Here is a 22884-nt window from a genome sequence, read left to right as displayed (position 1 = left end):
AGATCTACCAAAGTCTTATGGAAGAGCCACAGTCTCAAGCTCTGCTCTTGCTGACATTAAAAACAATCCATAAACCGAAGGAAATCAGGGTTTTCCCCCTCATTTTAGCTTCTACCTAAACCTCCTCATCCACACCACAAAATTGCTGCCCTGGCTTCACATGCTGGCGGTCACCAAGGAGGTCCTGGCACATGAGACAGTGCTTCCTTCTCCCATCCCCAACACAGCAGCAGAAAACATCCCTCCATGTACCAAAATCAGTCTGCTGAGGGAACAGGACTGCGGCATATGTAGGAGCATACTAAAACCAGAGCTTAGAGATCATCCTTGGTGTTAGTTAATGCTGCCCACAATAAATAAGGCCAGCAGCTGAGCTGACAGGCTCCCTGCTGTGGACACAGGCACAGGCAGGACAGCGCACTTCCCCACAGCCACCATCCAGACAATTTCTGCTTTCCCTGCTTTGCTCATAAATTTTCTTCCATTGCCACACATCTGCCTCCTGTACAATGAACTGCAGGATGGTCAGGCCTCCCCTTTGGATTAAAGGACTGCATTGGTGTGTCCAAGCAGGATGCAATGACCAGAGCTGTTGGATGGGATGGGACGGGATGGCATGGCAGAAACGAGGCTCTCCCCACCAGGATGGTAATAGTCCTGCCAGATCCAAGATCGGGGTCTTATGAGGGGTTTTATTCCTCTGAATATATATCCACAAAGTGATACCAAGAGATAGAAACTAAGTTAACCCAGCCCTCAGCTGTGAAGGACCTACAGAGACGAAAACTGTGGCACAAAGCTACAGCTTATGCTGTCCTTTAACCCCGCCGCTTTCCAGATAAATAACCCAGCACTGATCGTATTTTCTAAATGAATGTGCTCAAGCGTGTCATTACAATGAATGCAGGAAATGCTTTGATCTAAAAAAAAAAAAATAAGTTGGCTCAGTACATCTAAAGTAGCAGCTTAACAAGCTTTAAAACAAAACAATTAAAAGAGGTCTGTTGTGTCTTTGTAGCACAATGTGTCTTCGTGGGAGCTGTGTATCAGAGCCCACTGTGGTATCCACATCAATGGGAAACACCTCCAACCATGGAACAGACCCAGGGAGAAAATACCTCATAATGGGATTTTTAATGATGATCTCCCAAAGTGCTCCACTTTCCCAGGAGCAAAGACAAGCATTGACCCACTGGAAGCATCTGGATGACCAGCATAGGGCCCAGCCAACCTTTCCCCATGGCAATCCCTGGATATCCACACAGAGAACTCCAGCTAACTCAGGTCTTCACTCCAGCACCATGGTCTAGGGGTGGAGCTGCTCTCAATTTGCCCTGCAGTGACTGAGATCCAAAACTGTCTTTCTCCTGGGAAGTCCCCAGCAGCCCAGAGATGCACAGCCTGCCTGGGAACCTCAGCAGCCATCCTCAGGAACGAACACAGGGAACACGTCAATGATTTCAAAAGCTCCATAAACTCTCACAGAAATGGACAAGATGAGAGGAATGAAGACTCTGAAAGCAGAAAGAGGAGCAGATGGCTTTTATGGAGCAAGAAATACAATAGGAAAAAATGGAGCAGCAGTGCTCTCTTTGAAGGTGTGAAACGTCAGTAGGGAAGCCTGGAGAAAGCCAAGGCCCAGCAGCTGGGAGCTCAATGCAGGGCACTGCATTGCCCAGCCGAGGGTCTGGCTGGTGGTCCTGGCGAGCTCCTGGCCCCCCTGGCTCCCGAGACAGCACTGGCTCTGCCCAGCCCCACCACAGGGACATCTCGCTGCCAGAGAAGGGTCAGCGTGACACGCAGCATGGAGAAAGAACAGCCCAAAAAGATGATGAAAAAGCCAAGCTAAAATAGAAAGCAAAGGCAGCGGGAATGAACTCTGGGGCAAAGACTCTTGATCCTGTCACAGAGAGTTTTAAATCCCTTTTAGCACCAAGCAATTTCTATTTCATGGAGAAGAGTCGTTCTCTCTGCCATGGCCATCTCACTGTGCAGACAGCAACCAGGCAGCTCACAGGCTCTCCCACTGCAGCCATGGCAAAATCCTGATGGACCGAAGTGCTGATGAGGATTTGCCTCCAAGACCTCAAGGACTGTGCCATTGGGGGCACAGCCCCTCGGAGCCCAACTGCCAGCGTGTCAGGGATCACTGTGCTATGCATCTCATTAAAAAAACCAATAATCTCCTTTGCAGGAAAGATTAAACTTTTGCAGCATTATCTCCAACGGACTGGCAGCAGGCAATGACCTCCTACATCCCTCAGTATCTCGACTTCCTTCAAAGCTACCTGTGCCAGCAGCCTTACTTCCATCCTCATCCATCAAAATTAGCAAAATTGATTTTGCCAGAGAATATGTCACTTTGACAGGAACCCAGAGTAAGTCCTGAGTGTGTCACGTCAGATGATGCCAAAGCAGAGCCTCTTACAAAGACAAGAAACAAGAAGATGAATAACTCATCCTTACCCTTGCCATGAAAAACTTTGCAAGAAAACCCATGAATGACAGATACTTGTAGAAAAAAGGTTGATTCATTTTGGGAGTTCTTTCTAAAATAACACTTGCCGGCATCTGGAATGGTCACACTTTCCCTACATAAACGCCCCGCCGCTGCAGACTCAGCCAAGCTTTGGCTCTGGCTGGGAAAAGGCAGAGCCAACCACGCTCCCGGCGGGATGTGAGGCTTCATCTCCTGGCATTTATCACCCATGTTCCAGTGGGTCCTTAAGTGGATGTCCTCGTCCATGTCAATTAACTGATGCTTCATTACTTGAGTCCTGTGAAGGGAGCAGAGATGCTATCGCAGGCTCTGGGAGCGGGGCTGGGTCATGCACGGGACTCAGGCAATTACAGAACGCGTCCCTGAGGAAGCCACGTGTGCTTGTGCTTGCTAGGCAGCCAGTTCCCAGGGGGGACAACCTGGGCTGCCCCCGACCTTGTCACATCTTCAACCTGAATGGCGTGCAGTCAAGTGGCAACATCAATTAGCGGTGTTTGCTCTCACCGGCGCTCGAATGCTGCTGAGGCTCCCCAGCCTTCCCATGCTGAGCACAGCAGCTCTACACAGCTCCTCAGCTGGCATCATGCAGCCACATTCCCCATCTACAGGGCTATGAAACATAGCTGGAGTTTCTCCTGACCATCCCAGGATGCTGCAGAAGAGGCATAGACAATACCCTCACGGAACAGGAGCCATCAATTCTCACCAAGGTGTAGCTGAAAGCCACAAATCCTCTCTCCTGTGTGGCACAGCACAGTCCCTCACATGGCGTGTGCTGTGTCCTGTGGCACATGGTCACTCCTGTGCCAGCATGTCCCCATCTCCGTGCCTCTCTTGTGCTAGGGCACGTGCACGCTGGTGAGCTCCAGTTTTTCCACCTCAAGCATCCACTCGCCTTTTGAAGGAAGTGCCTCGCCTCTCCCAAGCTATGTGTTGTTTTTGAAGCAGCTTCTGCTCAGCCTTTATTTGGAAGTCAGTGGAGCTGGCAGCGCTGGCATTGCAGCCAGGCCAGCAAAGCTTCACTGCTCCGCCTCACCACAGCTAAACCTCATCCCATGGATGCTTCAGCCAGGGTCCGGAGCAGCTCTGCAGCCAAGGCGCTGCTTCTCCTCCCTGCCAGCTTCTGCAGCAGGAGCTGAAGAGTCCTTTCCATACCCACAGAGATGCGGTGCCAGGGAACAGCTTCTGCTCCCAATGGCTCTGGCTCGTGGGGACACAGCAGCCATTGGCAGCAGGGACACAGTGCCCCTGGGATGCTCCAGCACTGCCAGGAAAGTGGAGCTGCCGAGAAAGACCTTCAGAGCAAACTTCAACAAAAATCATTGCATGTCAAAGCGTATCTCCTGCCTACGCATCATTTCCAAGTCACAAGGAGACATTTTGCAGATCGGAGTTGGAAATGAGCACTTTGTGAATGACTGGCTTTATTTATTTTTGTAAGTCCTCAGGCGAGTCCCAGTGGGTGCTTTGGCCTCCTGCCCCGGGGCACCCAGCACCTGCTGACCCCACCCTGCTCCTCTCCATGGAGCTGCTCATCCACCTCCAGCCAAGCTGGGTTGCTCCTCCTTTTCTCAGTGTTGCTTGGGACCATAAATGCCAAATCTGTCAGCACTGATGAGAGGACACTCCCACACAGCTGCACTTGGGGCAGGTCTCCACCCTGCTCCCAGAGCATCACACCCAGCATTCCTGGCCCCATGTGAGCACCCCACTACACAGCACCCCGCCCTGGCACCACACCACAGGCAGTGTGGGCGCTTTGCCTCCAGCTTGGGCAGAGTTTAAGGAGCACTGGGGGGTGATGGAGCCAAAATACCCATCAGTCCCCACCATGTCCCCAGTGAAGGAGCTTAGCACTGCACTGAATGGAGGCTTTAGCACAGCTTTGCCTTGCAGAGCCGCCGAGGCCAGAGAAAGCAACTGATAAACCCAGAAAGCAGAAGAGATTCAGCAGCAGACAAAACCTCATTTCACAAGGAATCCTCATAAAACCAAATTAATGTTGAAGGATGAAGGCAGGTAAACCTCCCACGGTTAAGTTCAGGCCACTGAGACTCAGTTTAAATCTCTCAGCAGTTCTGATTTAATCAATGCATTTCCAAGTGAAATTAGATGAAGTACATCTCCATCACAGGAAATTATATAAGCTATCAAAGTCTGTAGGTGCAAGTCCCAGTAAGAAGAGCCACAGGAAATATTCATATCAACTCAAATTCCATTTTTAAGGAGTCACTTCACATCCAGAGTTTAACATTATTTTAGTGAAAAAATCACGTGGATGAAAACAGTGAGCCAAGGCAAGCAAGGCAAGCAGCAGGTTCGGGAACAGCCCCACGTAACCAACAGTGACTGCTAGGATGCTGGCCTTGGCCAGGAACCCCCTCCCAGGCAGCACTACCCAGCATGAGAGGGAAGGAAGATGAAAGGGAGGAAGGATGGAAGGAAGAACAGAAGTAAAACTCCTTTGTTTTAAAGGAGGGGGTGAAAGCACCAACAGTGTCACACCATCCACCGATCCCACCCAACATGCTCAGCCTCCAGGAATTAATCTGCTAGAAGAGTGTTGCTGTCAAACCCAAGCTCTGTTGAGCTTGGTCTGCTGTTGCCCACTTGGTCACCACCAGCCCTCAAGGAGAACAACAGGCACCACAACCCAGAGCAGAGCAGATCCTGCTTCTCCTGCTCAGCAAACCAAAGTTCCGGAAATCTTGGTAATTTTTTCCTCCCAGTCCTTCTCCCATTAGCTATATTTAAAGGCTTAGGCATGCATACATTTTCATCATGAACCTCAGACCTGCTGGAAGTCCCTTGTCTTATTCACACCCTATGGAGTTGCCCTTGGGAGCTGCCTGCAGCACTCACCTCTGCCCTGTATCCATACATACCTATAGACACCGAGGTAAATAAGGCACACTGGGAGAGCCGGGGGATCAGATTGGGTGGGGGAAGGTGGGAACAAGTTTGGAGAGCTGTCCTCTGCCTGGCTGCCCTTCCCTGTTGCAGGCTGGGCTCTGAAGGAACATTAGCAACTCCTTCCCAGCAGATGACCATTACGTAGGGCAGAGCCAAGCCGTGGTGCTGCGGTCCTGGGAGCAGCTGGGCCGGCAGTTCGCCCATCCCGTGTCCCTCCTGCTGAAGGCTGGCACAGCAGCTGCCACACGGGGCAGCCCCAAAGCATCCCGGACAAGTGACAGCACCACGGCAACTCCCACCTGCCACCCCACTGGAGACACCACGACGACAAGGCGGTAGCTCCGGCGTTATTACAACAATTATTCATGCTCTGGGAAGCGGCTGCCGGAGCCCTGCTCCGCTCCCCTCGCCTCATCTGGGAAATTGCTGCCAGCGCGGAGGTACGAACCGCTGCATAAAAGTGCAGTTTATTCAAGCATTATTGTGGCTGTTAAGTATCATAGCCAGTGACACCAGACGAATTTCTGTGGCAATCAATCCACCCGGGAGCAGCCAGCTCAGCCCCTGTGTGGATGCAGGATGAGTAAGGACTCCTCAGTGGAGGCCATTAACTCCCACTGCTTACTGCTCTCATTACTTCCCAGACTGCAAGGCTTGCATCTTTGACGAGCGGCTGAATCTACACTTGACAGTGTGAACCTGATGAGTGAAATTCATGGAAAATGTTTGCTTTGGCAGTAACTACAAGGCCCATAAAGTTTCCACGGAGCCAATGTGCAGGGATGTATGCTTTTAATGAGTTGTTTTATACAATCGCCGAGAAATTGCAAACGGTGGTTTTACTCCTACTGCAAATCACTCCAGAGCTCAATGCTGTAAAAACTGTGGCATATTGTTTAAAACATTATATTCGTAGCTATGGAGGGGAAGTCCTCGGCAGCGCTGGAAGCGTGGCACGCTGCAGAAAGCTGCCATGCCCTCGCAGGCGGTCGCAGGCGCTGACGCAGGCGTGTGCACGCACACGTATGTCTGTGCACACTCAGGGACTGACAGAACCACTGCCACCTCCCCAAAGAACAGATTTTGCCCCGCAGCACCCACACCTGCCAAGAGCAGAGCGGGGCTGGAGCATCCCTGGGACCTCGCAGGGGTTTTCAGGGCAGCGCTGCTCGCTCAGCCCCGCTCCGAACCGGGGAGCGGCCGCTTCCCTTCACAGGAACCGAATAATTCTGAGCAATGCAGTTTTACAGGTCCTGCCCTCCCCGGCGGAGGAGCACAGCTCACCGCCAGGTCAGGCACTGCCACCGCCCCGGGCGAAAGGGATCCGACTTGAAAGGAGCAGCACGGTACCATCTCCCCGCCGCAGGCAGCCGCTCCAGGCAGTGGCTGCGCGGGGTGAAACGGGCGCTGCAAAGCTCTACTGCTTCTCCTGGAGCTATTTTTCTAGTAGTCTTAGAGAAAATGAGGAGAAATGACATGGGAAATGTCAGAAATAAAGCCAGAAGCAATTAGAGTAAGAGAGAAGGGAGAGCGGCAGGCAAGGTTAGCAGTAAAGTTATCTCTTATTAAAAATAAAACACGGAGGGACTGGAAGCTGATGAGGTGGCAGAAAGGACAGCCTGGTGCTGGGGATCCAGGATGCACAGCACAGAAATTCGCAAGGCGAATGAATCGAGGAGGGAAGCAAGCAGAGAGGGCTCCTGTTTCCATTGCTAAACTCTCCTCAAAAATAACAAAGCAGAGGGCGTCCTCTGTTCCCAGGATTACAGCCTTCTGCCGCGCCAGCCTTGGGAAACGGCCCTCCAGCTCCACTGGGCTTCTCACCTGACACGAAATAAATCCAAACGCGTGGCACCCTGAGAAAACCCTCGGGTGCTTTCGCCGGGAGGAATCCCTAAGGTCACTACATCACCACAGACTCTGTCCTTCCCACACGCAGCAGCGCATCCTCGGCTGACGGATGGACAGATATCTCCAGCGGCAGCGTGAAGGTGCTCGTGTGCCCGGGATGTCGGGGTGCACCAGCCAGAGGCACGGGACAAAGACTAGGGGCACTGGAAGCCGGCTCGCCACGTGCCTCTGGAATATGCAGCTCGGCACGGGAGTGTAACAGAGAGGCCAAGGGCCTCCCCCAGCTGCTCAGCACAGACAAAACCTCAGTTCAGGTTTCATCCTCCAGGACTCCATCCATATCCCGGGCAGAGGGACAAAGCCTCCAGCGATTCCCACGGGTGATGGACAAAGGCTTCTGGCATCACCACTCGCTGTCCGTGGATTCGGGGGCCCCTGCCTGCCTCCCTCCGTGCCCCCAAGCTGCAGCCATGTTCTGCCAGAGCGCAGGGGCGCGGGGGGCGGCGCGGACTGATGGGCTCCCCGAGGTGCTGTGTGGGGGCTATACCCACCCACCCATCCGCTCACCCCGCACCTCCCCTGCCCACCCAGTGCTGCTCCCCGGGGAGCAGCCACAGGGCCCGCTGCGAGCTGCGGGAGTGGGGTGGCAGCTCGGGACTCCTCGCTTTGGGACCCCTCTCCCCAGCAGCAGGTGATGTGCCGGAACCACCGTCCCGCTCGGTGGAAGGACGTTTGGGGTTTGACCCCTGTCCAGCACAGCTGCTCAAACCCAGGACTTTCCAAATACAAAACCGGGTTGAGGAGGACGAAATAGATCTTGGATTTCACTTTTCCTTAGGGTCTCACTTGTTTAACCCTGTGCTGCTTTCACTCGATTCCACTGAGACGGGCTCAAGCCACCAAAACCCAGGTACTACTGGGGCTCCGGGGCCGCACACAAGCAGGGGCCAGGGCTCTCCAGCCACAGCACCATGGAAATAACAAGATTTCGGCTCAGATGACTTCGCAGCGGTAATGAAAATGTGTTACGTAACACTTTGCCTCCGTCTCCTCTGCTTTGCAATTCTCGATTAATCTCCCAAACACATCCATCCATCTATCCGTCCATCCATTCATCCATCCATCCATCCGTCTATCCATCCATCTATCCATCCATCTGCCCGGGCCCCGGACGCCCCCCCAGCCCCTTCCCCTGAGCGGCCCCCGCCAGGGCGGCCAGGAGGGAGCAAGCAGCCGGCGAAGGGACGCTGACCGCGGATCCATCTCCTGGGCAGGGCGGGCGAGCGGGGCGGAGGGAACCGGATGGGGGGAGCCCGGCGGAGCGCGTACCGGTCGCCTCCCCGGGCGCCGGCAGCCGCCGGCTGCACCGCGCGCTCCCCGCTCCGCTCCACACACCGCTCCTCATCCCGCACCCCGCTCCGCTCCCCAGCCCTGTCCCCACTCCCCACTCCAAGTTCATGGTTTAACTCCGCCGCTCCCCGAGCGCGCCCGGCGGCGGGATGCCCCAAGCGCTGTCCCGCGGGGCCATCGCTCCCCGGTCCTACCTGCTTCCCGGGAGCCGTCGCATCCACATCGTCACGTCTCGGCCCGGCCCGGCCCGGCCCGGTGGGGCTCAGCGCCTCAGCGCTCCATCCGGGCGCGCCGCCCCGCGCCCGCGGCGGCGCTCAGCGGCGGGGCAGGCGGCGGCCGGCGGGGCGGGCATGCCCGGCGGCGGCGGCGAGGACGGGGGTCTGCGCTCCGGTGCTCCGGCCCCTCAGCGCCGGCGGGGCAGCTGCGCGCCCGCGGAGGCTGCGCGTCCCATGCGCGTCTCGGTGCGGCTCGGCTCGGCTCGGCTCGGCGCGGTGCGGTGCGGTGCGGTTCACCGGGGCTCGGCTCGGCTCGGCGCGGCGGGGCTGGGCGCGCGCGCGTCTCTGCGCGCACCCGCGGGGCGGGGGCGGGGGGCCGCGGCGCGGGGAAGTTGCGCGGGGCGGAGGCGGGGGCGGAGCGCGGCCCCTCCGCGCCGCGGCCGAGCGGGGGTGGACCCGGCTCGGCACCCGCACCCAGACCCGGTTGCGAGTCCGTCTCCATCTCCGTGGGGATCGCCGGGCAGTGCCGGGACCCCGCGGGTGAACGGCCCGTCCCTCTCCGGGACGCCGACTCCGGCAGCCGTTTTCCCCGCTGGAGAGCTTCTTTCCCCGGACCCCGCGAGCAGCCGCTCGCCGGCGGTCCCGGGGAGCGAAGCCCCCGCTCCGCCGGTGGGCACTGGCCCAGCAGCTCCGCACCCCGGGACCGCGGTGTCCCGTACAGCCCGTCTCCGCCCAGCGGGCAGCAGGGGAGTGCGGGTTCAATCCGTGCTTTGAGGGTAGGGTGAGGGGTCCCCCGCAGTTCGGCAGCCCCGGGAAGCCCCGGCCCGCTGCCCGGTTGAGCGGGCCCGGCTGCTTCTGCAGCGGGCTCCACCAGCCGGCCGAGCGGGCATCCTGCTCCCGGAGCGGGCATCCTGCTCCCGAGCCAACCCTGGGAGAGTTTCCATCCCGATGTGCACAGCTGGCCCGCAGGTACAATGTCGGGCCAGCGGGAGCGCGGATCCGCCACCGCCGCCTCGGGCCCCCGCACCCAGAGATACGCAGCCACCACCGAATTCCCTTCGGCTGGAAGTGCCTTTCGTGCTCCGTGCTCGCCCGAAGACAGCCGAGCACAAAGGGGAGCGTGCGGGGAGAGGCGCTGGTTATTTTGGGAGGTGTTTCATCAGAGCCTGATGCGTTTTCTCTCTTTCCGGGGGTGCTGCCAGTAAGGAGAGACATTATTCCTGGTGTACTGTAAGAAAAGTGTGTCTCTCAAAAGCCGAGCTGCTTTTCTGTTCAGCTGCTGCAATGAAATAAGTTTTTGTATGTATTTGCGGATAGATTCTTCAAAGCTGCTCCAAGCTAAAAGCGAGGAGCAGAACCGTGGTGCACAGAGCCAGCACTGCCGGAATGTCCCTTCGCAGGGACAAATCGCCTGCAAGGAAGGGGCACGACAGTGACCACGGTTTGCTCGGCTCTGAACACTCACAACAGAAATCAAGGCTTGTGTAGAGATGAGTCTCTCTGCTGCCTTTCTGACTCACTGAGTTTCTTTTCTGCCTCCAGAGAAACTTATTCCTCAGAGAGAAGAAGTGTCCTGTGAGCAGGGCAGCTGGATGGAAGGTCAGTGCTGTCCACTGGACGCCTTGCCAGCCCCTGCTCCTCACATGTGCTCCTGCTGGATCGGCTCCAGCTGCTGCTGGAAGTGCTGTAGTTCAGCATCCAAACCCCCACGTTCCCCGGAGCTGGACTCCTGGTCAGAAGGAACCTCGTGTGGGAAGGATGAAACGTCGGGGGCTGAACTGTGGACCAGCTTATCCTGGGAGGTGGCAGCTGCCTGAGGAACAGACGTCTCCCATCCCAGCCCAGGCAGAACCAAGGCTACAAAAGTACCTAATTAATGGACAAGCTGTGTTTGGTTTTCACTAATCACGATCCTCCCTTGTCCGGGTGGTTCGGGCTTGGTTCCTCACAGCCACAGGTGAATCCCACCTTCGGTGGTGCCAAAAGCCGACTGTTCCCTCCTCACCTCCTGGAAAGAGGCCAGTTACAAACTGGCTGTGGCTCTGTCGAGTCTGCCTCCGGCAGGGAAGGAGCCTCGAGCCCCAGGGTGTTCATTACAAAAATCCCGTGATCACAATGCTCACAGCTGATGATTAAGGCAGCTTTGGCACAGAGAGGTGACAAAAGGCAGGGTTCACTTGGGCACACCTTCCTGGGGGCTGCATGTGCTGGGACTTGAAAAAGAAAGCTCAGCTTTACTGCAAGCCCATGGACTTTATCAGCCACTAAAGCCAGCTCACTAACATGAAAGATTTTGAGAGAGAAGAAGGGAAGAGCATGTGATTGTCTCTTAAGAGGCTGAGAGAGATACTGGAATGCAGTTAAAAGACAATTAAGGCTTAAATAAACCCAAACTAGCAAATGTTAATGAGAGCTATCATGTATCTCAAACAAATCCTCTTAACTCAGCCTCACTTAAAAAAAATATTATTTCCCCATTTGTGCCAAATGCATGGAACTGGTGGGGGATTGCAGGGAGGACCATGCTGGGGATCTGGGGCCTGGCAGTGTGGGCTGAGATTCTGAATTTTTTGCTATAAATATGTTATAGTCTATACACTTTGGTCAGGCAAGTGACTGCAAGCATGGAAAGGCACCATGCCCTCATCATCATTCTTCCTCTTCTCAGGCTTCTAGCCTCAATTCCACATTGTATCATCACCAGCCAGAAGCTTCCAGAAACAAAGGAGAGCTGAGGTTTTTGACAGTGCCAAAGCAGGTGTGCAGGCAAAGCTTTTATATGCAGGCGATTATTTGCGTTCAGGGTTAGTTTGGGATTCTTGGAGTGGATACCTGGCCAGAGTGTGTGCATCCTTGCTGCCCTCTGGAGAGCCCTGCCTGTCACCTGCTCAGCGACACGTGCAGAACTCACTCTACGCCTCCCTAAAGCAGCCAGCACAGCGTTTTTTTGTGGTGTTTGAAAAGGCGGGCGGTGCTACCCTGCAATCTTGGCCCCCTTTGTCTCGCTGATCTCCTCAGCAGCGCTGCCTGCCATGGGCAGGCGATGGAGCAGCCCGCTGCGGGAGCAGGAACCATGAATTATCCCCCTATTTAAGTAGGAGGGAAGGAAGTCATTAGCGAATTCATTTGTCTAACTTGTTCTTCTCAGAGTCATTGCTCAGAGAGAGTAAAGTTCCTGATGCTGGCGCAAAGCTGCAGGCGCTGGCTGGGGCTGGCTGCTGTGCTGTGGGGCACAGATGCTCACACAGACCTGTGTTTGGGAAGAAAAGGGGGGTTTTCCCTGAAATTTGGTCTGTATTTCCCAGGTTGTCCATAACAGCTCCTGTGTGTTCACCCACCTACCCACCCACCGTGAGCTGGGCCAGGTGTGGGCACCCCAAGGATGCTGTGAACCACAGCAGGGGAGTGTTGCCAGCTGTGCTGCACTTCATCCACTGTGTTCTGAGGCAAAATCTGTTAATTTGCCTCTGAGTGGAGAGAAAGACAGTGCCCCAGCTACACTTGCCAAGGAGGAGTGAAAATTGTCTCTTCAGTAGAAGTAGGTTGTCATTACCCATTTTCCTTTCATACTGGAGAAGCAGAAGTGTTACTTGGAGCTTGTGAAGCACAGAGGAGTATAATGCAATTTCTGCCTCCTTGTAACATCGTCCTTTCGTTTTTCAGACCAATGCTGACAGGGAATAGGATTCTGGAAAGCACCCCGGGGATTTTATACACTGAGTAGCTCTCTTGAGACTTGCATTCCCTTCAGAAAGCATCCCCCACAGCCCCAAACTCCTCTAATGGTCTAAACCAGATTGTCTAGCCAGGCACAGCTCCAGCCTGGCATGCTGGACCCCTGGAAAGACAAACATGAGGCAGGAGAGCAGGAAGGGAGGGCTGAGATGGGGAAAAGCTGGATGAGATTTCATGGACCCATTCTGCAAGCCCGGAAGAATCATCCAAACTCCCAGAGCCTCTCAGGGGTGAGGACTGCCTGCCTGGAGGTGTCAGCCAGCTCTGCAGCCACAGCTCACTTTTCCAGGGAGGTGTGCTCCCTCTCCCCAGAGTCCTTCCCCAAGGAGGGGAGGCAGAGCCCCCCTCACATCCCTGTTCCAGGAGCCCAGTGGTCTCAGATAGTCCTGGGGCCCAGTGAGGGAGGGAGCTGAAAATGGGGGATAACTGAGGTTACTCCATTGTTCATAGGCCCCTTGGGGCCAATCAGAGTGAAAGGATACTGAATGACAGGTGTTTTTTATGTGTATATGTATGAGAGGTTTATTTTAAAACAACTTGGTTGCAATGGAAAGGGGATATGAACCCATTTTGGTTATCATTAATAAAAATATAGCAATATAAAAGTACAAAGATATCAGTTAAGAAAATAGATAAGGAAAATAAGAGAGAGAAAGAAGGGATAAGAGTAGGGAGTGGCAAGATCTCAGCACCTGGGGATCCAGGACAAGACTTGATTGTTGCAATTTAGATGTCTGTTGTTCGAAGTGATGGGCCCAGTCTTGATCTGTTGGGAGTGGGGAAAGCCCACAAATCCCAGAGTTCAGTGTGTTAATATAGGCTCAGGTTCAGGCGGGAATGCCCAGGAACCTCCCCTGATGGAAGTTTTACACTGAGTGTTGCAACACGGTGGGTCTTGTGCAGTCCTCCTGTGGAAGGCCCCAGGAATGAGTCTGCAGGGGCTTTGGGGGTCTTTGATGATTTAATTACCCTTTCTAAGGCATGACAGCTGCTTCTCATGCACCCATAGCTAAGCCTCCTCAGCAGGGATGATGAAAACCCTCAGGTGTGTGTGTGAATGTCCTGATATCTTTCCCTGGGAGGCAGAGCTCTACAGCTGAGCTGGTTGTGCAAGGGAGGACACTGCCCTGGCAAAAAAGCATATCCCACCTTGTAGGATCTGCTTCTTACCTGCCTTTCCTTTATTTGGCTCCAAACCCAGCTTGTTGCCAAAAAAAGGTTGGTTTGGCATGGTCACCATCCAGTGGTGGGTGCTCATTCCCTCTGAGCCTGGGCAGCTCTGGTGCAAATCAGAAGTTTAGCTACCACACCCCCCAAACCTTTCCTTCTTCCCTTTGGCTGTGGGCTGCAAACCTGGCACCTGATGCTTTGGAATTGGTGCATTGTTTGAGTCAATTACCTTCAACATTTCAGTCTCTCACAGAGCTGCTCCCCAAAGCTCACATCTTGTGTAGTATTTGTCTGGCCAGGCTGCTCTCATGCAGTTTCTTCCCTTTTCAAACTAAACATTGCTAATCAGCTTCTTCAAGCTCCAACATATGTCCTATAAATATCTCTTGTGGAAGCAAAATCTGTCTCGTGTGTGTATGCAAGACAAAAGAAAAAATTAGAAAGCGTGAAGCCCTGACTTAGCAGCCTGGCAGCAGAACTGTGCTAAAGCCTCGATGTTAATGAAAGCAGAGAACATGCCTGCCCCGTCCATACCCCTCCTCCAGCCCCAGAGCGAGCCAAAGCCCTGAAATCTCCATCCCTGACCGCCCCAAACTTTGCCCAGGTTCTGATCCTACCCTTAATTGCCTTAACTCCCTTAGGAGCCGCCCACAGGTACTGCGGGCTGGATGGGGACAGAGCTGGGGAACGCTTTGTCCTTGGAGCTGAGCAGGGAGCTCGGTGCTTCCTCTTCTTGATATTCAGGAGCAGCCCTGAGGCTCTCCTACACCTCTTATTTCCAGCTCTGGCTTAAGAAATTCATGAGCCCCTGGTTGAGCTGAGGGTAGTGTGGGATGCCTGTGTGTGGGGTGGGATGGGGACATGCTCCTCATGAGAGATATCTCCAGGTATAAGAATTCTGCAGGCAGGTCCAGGATTGTGTTGATGAAACTGCTCTGGCTCTGCCACTCCTCCAGCATGGATGATAGGAGCGAGGGCTGATAGGAGTGAGGGCTGATAGGAATGAGCTCAAATCAATCATCTGTCACTCACTCGCTTCCCTGGCCAGGCTGCAAAGCCCTGACTGAAGCAGGACCCCGAGGACAGATGAGTGAGCATCTTAATCACCTTCAGCACAGGCAGCAGGAATCCAGCCCACCTGCCCACCCTTCGTGTTGTCCTCAGGTACCTTTTGCTTTGGTGGAGGCACAGGCAGCACTCAACTGGATTCATCTCTGGCACATGGGCTGCAGAGATGGCAGGCAGGGAGTTGAGGGCTCAGGGGGGCCAAGCAGGGTCTGGAGAGCCCAGGAGGATGAGACAGGGGTTGGAGAAACTAGGAGCACTGTCTGGGGTCAAAAGCAGGTGCTTAAGAAGCAGCACTTGCAGGAGCATGGGGACGGTGCTTTGACCAGCAGGAGAGGTGCCTGTCTTTGTTACCTGTGCTGAGACATCCTCAGCAGCATTAGAAGAGTGACACTGGCCTCAGCATTGCCGTGGTTTCCCCATTGAGCTGCTGCAAGTTGAAGTGAGATGTCTCTCCTTCACGGTGGCTGTCAGCTGGGAGACATTAACAACCTGGAGAAGTGAAGCTGAAGCAAAGGTCTCCTTTGCCCTGTGAAGGAGACGAGCCGTCACAGGCCCCTCACGGGAAAGGAAAGCTAATCCCGTCCTGGTGTGTGAAGTAAAGAAACCTTTCCTGCTTCCTAGGACTCTTATCTGCACTGAATTTTGGGGTTTCACCTCGATGGGGTGCACGGCACTCACAGGTTGAGCCCTGCAGTTCCCATGCAAAGAGGTTTTTGTAAGAGCAGAAGTCTGACACTCAGCTTGGCTTATCTCCAACTCCAGCACCGGTGTCCTCATCCTGCACTCCTGGCTGATGAATTTTCCCAGCTCCCCATCGCTGGGAGGTGGCTCGGAGGGGGATGAAATTATAGCACTGGGTTTCATGAACAGTGTGTGGCTCTTAAACCTTGCAAGCTTCTATACCAGGGCTGTTATAGATTCCCTTTGCTTTGGCTGTATTTGTCTCATCAATCTCAGTGATGTTGACAATTGGGCACGGTTTAATTCTGCAAATCTGAGGAATGATCAGGCCAATTTAGTTCACATTTAAAGCATTTGTGTTCACATGCTGGAAAGCCTTTTTTCTTCTTTGCTCCTTGCCCAAGGCCCTTATTATCTGCTGGTGCTATTTATCAATGCACAGCAGGTATATTACAAGAAGGTCTTTCGTAAAGCGATACAAAATAATCATTCCTGTTCCTCGTCTGCTCAGCAAGAAAAGTGAGCCTGGCTCTCCTGCCTGTCAGCATTCCCGAGCCACAGCATTTTTATATTACTGCAGGAGAAGTGATTTAACTCAATAAGCTTCGCTCATAAATAGCAATAGTTTGATAAAATAAAAGGAGCGTGTCCATGAACACGGTGCTCCCCTTCAGCTGAGTGGCTTTGTGTCCTGTCCCCTGTGTGTGGGACACTGCAGGACACCCCAGCAGCCACTGAACTCAGCCCCTCTGCAGCTCTGAGCTTGTGGGAGGCACCTGGGTCTGGGAAACCGTCTATCGAGCAAGAGATATCTTATTGGGGTAGAAAACTTCCATTTTTGCTCCTGAAGTCCATGAGATGGAGGATCTGTCTTTAATAATGGCTCGTGCTTCTGAACAAACTCCTCCCCCTCCCCACATACTGTGGCTCCTCGTCCCCTCCCCAGTACCGATTAGTCTGGGTTTAGCTGGTTTTATCCCATTTCACTGACACAATTGCTCAGATTTGCACTGGATGCTGCCGTGTCACAGTGGTGACTGGAGCTGTCTGAGCCGGGTGCTTCTATCCGTGGCATGTAATTAAATCCCTGGTGAAGTGGCAGGGAATGCCTGCACACCTGGAAAGCACTGTGGAAAGCACAGTTAGGAAGGAGGATCAGGTGGTCCTGGGAGCTGGAGAGAAGCAAATTATGTGGAGAGCAAAAAATGCCAACCTGGAACCAGGCAGGCTCCTCAGGATGGGGTCTGTGGGAAGCCTGGAGGAGCCAGAGCCCAAGCTCTGCCCTTGGAACGATGGCCTCTGCAGAGCAAAGGGGTGATTTAACATGCTGCCATTCCTTGAGCACCGGGACCGTGTGTTTGTTTGGCTTCCTCCTCCCCCAGGGACTCAGGTGTAATATCACCTTCCCATTAATTTATACGAGAACATTTCCAAATAGTAAACTGCCAATAAATTAGTAATGCTGATCTATAAAAGGGAAAAAATGGCCTGTTGTGAGTTTATAGCCCTGTGGAAAAGACATTAAACAGAGGCTTCCTAAGCGTGAGCACTGGGAGGAGCTGGGGGGGAGAACTCGGGGCTGAGACTCACCTGGACGTGTTGTGTCTGGCTGGTTTTTAAACCTGCTCCCTGCAGCATCCCTTCGTGAGAGCCAGGCAGGGGAAAAAAGCACTAAAAGATTCCCAATGGACAATCCAAAGGTGATGAAAAATGAATGAGAGGGTGATGCAGCCTGGAGAGAACAAACAAACTACCTGGAGCAAATAGTTTATTTTAAGATGCTAACAAATTTGCGCCAGAGGCCTGTGGAAAAAAGTCCGGTACCACACAGCCAACCTTTCCCTTATTTATAGAATAATTGTGATGATTGATTAGCTGGGATCAGAACTATATTTACGGCATGGAAGTTTTCAGCAATATTTCAAGTAATTTACCTCCTCACACAACTCCCTGGCGCTGTCATCCTCGCTTCAGTTTTTCTCCCTGTGAAGCCTGCTTGCGCCAGGATTTATGGCTTTGTTTGTGGGAAGAGAAGGTGTCTTGCTCCAGAGAACAGCAGCAAAATAAGAGCTCAAGGGTAAACCCCTGGTGCTGCAGCCCCCCAGCACCTCCCTGTGTCAGCAAGGGTGGCCCTGCCTGGCTCCCAAGGTGGGCAATGTCCCTTGGCATGTCACCCCTTCTGCTGGCACTGTCCTCTGGCAGAAGGACACGGCTTCTCCTCGGTCCCCTGCTGCTCTCCCCAGAGCACTCTGAGGCACTGGGTGTTCCAGCAGCATCCTGACCATCCCACGAGGGCTCCTTTGGCCCTACACCCACCGGGCAGTGTGGGTGGAGAGGTGACAGCCAACATTCCACCCTCTGCAGGGCTCTGGGGAGACTGCTCACTGTCCCCAAAACAGCCCAGGAAAACCTCTGCACCTCTGCCCCTCATCCACCCAGATCCTGCTGCTGGAGACACTTGCTGATTGAAGTGCAGGGAGGGAACACTCCCAGGAGAATAAAAAATGAAATTAGTTCAGGAGAAAAGCCTAAATATTAGTAATATTAGTTACATTAGGGCTATTCCACAAACAAAGCACTTAACTTTTTTTTTCTTTTTTTTTTTTTGTGCCACAGCTGCAGCTTTTTTCCAGGTGAACAGCGAAGAGGGAAGGAAAGCAGTGGAGGACAGGTGCTCAGGTTCCCCGTATTTGCCTACAAAGGGATGCCCACTTGCTGCTGGAGTCAGTGCCAGAGGCTGTGAGGTGCTGGCCAGCATGGGCTGAGGCTGCAGACAGACAGACAGACTGACGGACAGGATCTGTTCACCAGCCTGGAGATGCCCATGACATCTCCTGCCTCTTCCCTGCTGCTTCCCACTGCCTCCAGCCTGGGCTGCACAGTTTTATTTAAGCCCTTCTCCACTCCTGCCTTGTCTCCATTGCTTTATCTCATAATAAAAGTAAGCTGTTATTTCCCTTGTGTTCCAACTGCCCTCATTCATCCCCTGGTACCCGCAGGGCCAGCAGCCAGAGACTGTGCCAGCACTTGAATACTGAGGGGAAAAAAGACATCCTACAGGCTGGAGCCCTTAGAAGTGAGGGAAGCTCGATGCTGCTGGAAATAGAAGCTGCTGCAGCCAAGGTCCTGCTGCAAACCAACTGATCCCCATTAGGTCATGTTTGCCTCCCTGCACGGCCTCAGGACTGGCTTATGGCACAAACATCCCCTCCTGCTGCCTGGCTTCTCTGGGCTTTTCTCCCAGCCAGGACCTGCCATGACCTGTCTAGGGAGGTTTAACGCTGCTTTTAAAAGGCGGTGGCATTTCACCACCTGAAACACCGGATTTACTACAAAGCTGGGATCTTAAACTTCATAAAAGGGGATTAACCCACCCCCCCCCCGAGCAGCTCAGCCACCACCAGGCAATGTCAGCTCCCTCTTTCTGAGGGCATGGACCTGGGCAAGGAGGCAAGAGGCAATTAGCCATCGTCAATTGTCTGCTGAGCCCCACTCCTGCCCCTTAAAAACCTGCTGTGGGAAACGGCTTCCAAAGGGTTTTACTTTCCAGCTTCTTAGAGGAACATGGATTTCATGTGCCAAGGACCAGACACAGAGGCTGACACTATCAGCATTAGTGACCCAGGACCAGGAACAGCTCCATTACTGTTTGGGAATTAGATGTACCTGGGAGCAGCCAGAACATCACTTGGCTCGTTTGTTAACACAACATCTATAAACAGAAGCCTCAAGCAAGCCCGTTCTCAGGGCCCCAGAAGACAGAAAGAAGGATGGCCCTTGTCCCAGCAGCATTTGTTTTCATTAAGTGGGTGGAAGGGCCCTGATGGAACCAGGGAGCTTGATTGCCAGGTGACCTTGTTGACTCTGGAGAAGTCGGAAGCTTTCAAACCGGAATTAGCAAACTAGCTTGATTAAAAATAAATAAAACCCAACCTAAGTCTACACTTCCACATGCCTCGGCATCTGTCCAAACTCTGGTTTCCCCCCAAAGACCACCCACAGAAGAAATGTTGGTGTTGTGTCAAAAAGGCCTTGCCAAACCAGGGAACTTTTGGAAGTCCTTGCACAGATGGAGACCTGGACACTGGAATTTCCTTCATAAAGGGCAACACATGGAGAGAAATGTTTAATTCCTTATGCTTCTTTGTTTTCTGTTTGGTCCCAAGGCACCAAAATTAAAGGAATTGGCTCACTAAAATTATTTGGAAATTTATGACTTTTTATATGACGCTTTCCTGCAGCATTTCCTTGACATCCATTTTTCCATCTACTTTTCCCAGAAGCAGAACCTTCCCAGTCTCTTCCTGGAGCTAGACATCTTTCCCCAGCCCTAAACCACCCAGAAATGTTTCCTGCACAGACAGCAGCCCTGCAAAGGGAGCTGTTGGATGCTCCTGCTCCTTGGCAGGCTGATGGGGACTTCTCAGGAGCTGTTTGGGATCTGTGTGTCCATCCCTGGGTGGTGGCAGGAGCAGCCTGAGGAGTGGGGGCTGGCCCAGCAGAGTGTGGACTTGCTGCCAACCCACTGTGCTACTCACTCACTCACTCACTCACTCACTCACTCACTCACTCACTCACTCACTCACTCACTCACTCATCTCTGTGGAGTTTGTCAGCACATCCTCCAAAAGTTCTTGGCAATGAAGTTGTTGAAGGCAGTTTAAATCTCTTTTCAGAATAGGTAAAGCAGCCCCCAGCCCTTTTGCCTCCTTGTTATCAGTCCTCTTCCCTGATGCTGTCAAGGTCATGGCTCCTGTCCCCCTGTCCCCGTTAGACCTGTCTAATTATGACTCCAAGCTTATGTGCTCTTTGACTAGTCCGGCTTATCCACCCTTGCTTGCTCTGCCCTGGCTCCTAATCTTTACCTCAAGTGGCTCCTGGAGGAGCCTGGGCTGCCCTGCTGTGGTTGCAGGCAGGATCCTCATCCAGGTAGGAGACAGGGAGCAAGGAGAAGCTTTTCATAGAGCCAGAGAAACATTTAAGTTGGAAAAGACCTCTTAGGATCATTGAATCCATCGGGTTTTGCTCAGGCTGAGAGGATGTGCACAGTGCAGAGGGATGAGTGACCTCCAAAGGACCTACAGCAGGGCATGGGGTGATGGAGACATGGGGTGATGAGAGCCCAGAGCCTGCTGCTTGTCCTCTCCCTGTATCTCTGGGACAGTTCCCACCTCCTGTCTGCAGGAAAATTACTGAGAAACTTTCTCTTTTCCCCATTTCTTTGGGTCTAGGCTGCAGCACTATTCCTGAGCATCCTCTTAGAGTGGCTGCTCCTCCTGCTCTGGCTCCTGCGGGATCCATCCTCTTTGTCACAGGCACCAGCAGTCCATGAAAGCGGCCCTGAGCTGCTCAGAGCCCTGTCCTTCCTCGCAGCAGCTCCAGGGCTGTGCACAGCGACAGAAAAGGTGCCTCACCGGAGGCTCTGCCATCTCGTCCCTCTGATGCTGGAGATTGTTTTGATAAGCTCCTTGTTTCCCAGGCACAGAGCACAGAACTCTTTTTCCTGCACTGAGCAGACAAGATGTTGAAATGTTTTTTCCTGTGATAACTGAAAGTGGAAAGAATCCTGCCTGCAATTCTTGTCAAGCCGAGGGATCTCTTTGTAGTTCAGTGAATCATTTCATCCGCAATGTTAATTTAAAAGCAAACAAACAGAGCTGAATGCATTTGATAGTAGAATTATTTCCAGTACATTTCAGGTTTTGTTGCTATGTGTTGTAAAACACCATGGCACGAGCAGTGCGTGGTAGAACCAGGAGACTGGAGGCTGGGCTGTGCCCCACTGCACCCCACTGAGCCCCCCTGCACCCCACTGTGCTCCACCGTATCCCACTGCACTTGCATCATGCCCGTGCTGGGAGAGAAGAGCACCCACTGCTCCCCAGGAGCATCCCAGGTGCATCCTCTGGGAAAGGCTCTCATGCCTGGCACAGCCACAACAGCAAACCAGGGGTTAAAAACTCCCCTTGAAAACAGGAGCTGCAAAACATCAGCCTCGTTCCACCTCAAAAGAGCAAGAATGAATCGGAAAAGGGCAAAGTGCGTGAAAGGCTGAATTGTAATAAAAACGGTGTTTAAATGTGCCACCGAGAATTAATCGCTCCTTTCTTTGGAGCTTCCCCTTTGAGGGCTATTCCTAGGAATTTGTGGGAGGCAGCAGGAACAAGGAGTCAGTTTTATTTTGCATGTAGGCTGTATCAGGTGTGGAACTGCCCTGGTTTAGAGGCACGAGATTGCAGAAGGGCAGCTGGGGTGCTCAGCCCTGCACCCCCTGCCTGGGGGGCTCTCAGAGGGAGCAGGTAGTCCTGGAGGGCAATTTTGGCTCTCCTGGGGGCTGGTGTCCCCAGTGACTTCCCAGCAGTGATGGAGACTTTCCCACCTGTTTCCGTGGTGGCAGGGTGTAGGTCAGAAGTGCCCTGGCACTGGGAGAGCAGGAGGTGGCCACAGTGCCAGCCCAGCACTGTGGGCACCCGGCTGCCCTCCAGGCTCAATAACTGCCTGGAACTGGGAATGCTTATCCCTGTTGAGTCAAGGACTGGCAATAACGCTTCCCAGCGAGAGGCAAAGTGCTCCATCTGCTCCACGCATCCCGAAGGAGCCAGTGGTGACTTTTTGGCTGCCTGGAGGAGCAGCAGGCACAGAGAGGCCCCACAGTGCCATGCTGAGTCCCAGCCACCCCCTGGCAGAGCTGCAGGGTGGGCAGTGAGGTGGGCAGCAGCAGAGAGCCCAGGGACCTGATGCTTCCCTTCCTCCCCATCACTTCACCTCCTCTTCCCACTCTGTTCCCTGAGTTTTCACAGTGCCCACTGGCCACTTGCTCTGTGTGGCAGAGACACACAGGGGATCAGTGGGAGGATCAGCACCAGCAGATCTTTGTCACCAAACCCCCACTCCCTGTAAGCCCAGGGAGTGTCACCTTTTCAGACACACAAAATCAATGCTGTCCTACGTCCCAAAACCTTTAAACACCAGACAGGCAATTTGTCTTTGCTGATGGTGGCTGAGCATTGAAAGGAACCCGGCCAGATTAAATAAACCAGCAATAGCAATTTGAGGTCATTTTCATCATATTAATTGGTTTCCTGCCTATGGTAAAAAGGGAGTCAAGGAGATGGGCTTGGATCAGCTCCACAATGGCATTGCTTTTCTGTTGAGAATCTGGGTTTGGTGATCATTCCAACAGACTGGGAGTGATAGGAGAAGAGTCAGCGATGGGTCTGGGCACACACAGCATCTTTGGGTCCTGCCAGGGATGGCACAACTGGGTGGGAACATGATGTGGCCTTTGTGGGCTGTTCCTCTCCTCAAAGAGCCAGTGGGAGGAGAAGTATTTGACACTTGGCTGTTTTCCCCCCTTTTAATCAAGAAGTAAACAGAGTCAGAGCTTTACGAGTCTGTCTG

General features: G+C 53.5%; 1 protein-coding gene and 1 long non-coding RNA gene across 2 annotated transcripts in view; one reads left to right on the top strand and one right to left on the bottom strand.

Annotated features, from left to right (window-relative positions):
* The window catches only part of AJAP1 (adherens junctions associated protein 1), a 37959-nt gene extending 29067 nt beyond the window's left edge, over positions 1-8892 (bottom strand). The window contains exon 1 of the mRNA XM_014883891.2: positions 8809-8892. Within this exon, the coding sequence (XP_014739377.2) occupies positions 8809-8837 (29 nt within the window). The 5' untranslated portion in view covers positions 8838-8892. The remainder of the gene's footprint in view (positions 1-8808) is intronic.
* Positions 6955-19681, top strand: LOC148221246 (uncharacterized). The gene is made up of 3 exons (XR_015808455.1): positions 6955-8275; positions 10372-11587; positions 18100-19681. It is a non-coding gene; the product is annotated as an uncharacterized LOC148221246 (long non-coding RNA).
* The last annotated feature ends 3203 nt before the right edge of the window (positions 19682-22884 follow it).

This window comes from Sturnus vulgaris, chromosome 25 (genome assembly GCF_052056855.1).
Source record: "Sturnus vulgaris isolate bStuVul1 chromosome 25, bStuVul1.hap1, whole genome shotgun sequence".
NCBI lineage: Eukaryota > Metazoa > Chordata > Aves > Passeriformes > Sturnidae > Sturnus > Sturnus vulgaris.
Note: the sequence above shows the minus strand (reverse complement) of the source record. Positions and strands in the feature narration are given on the sequence as shown.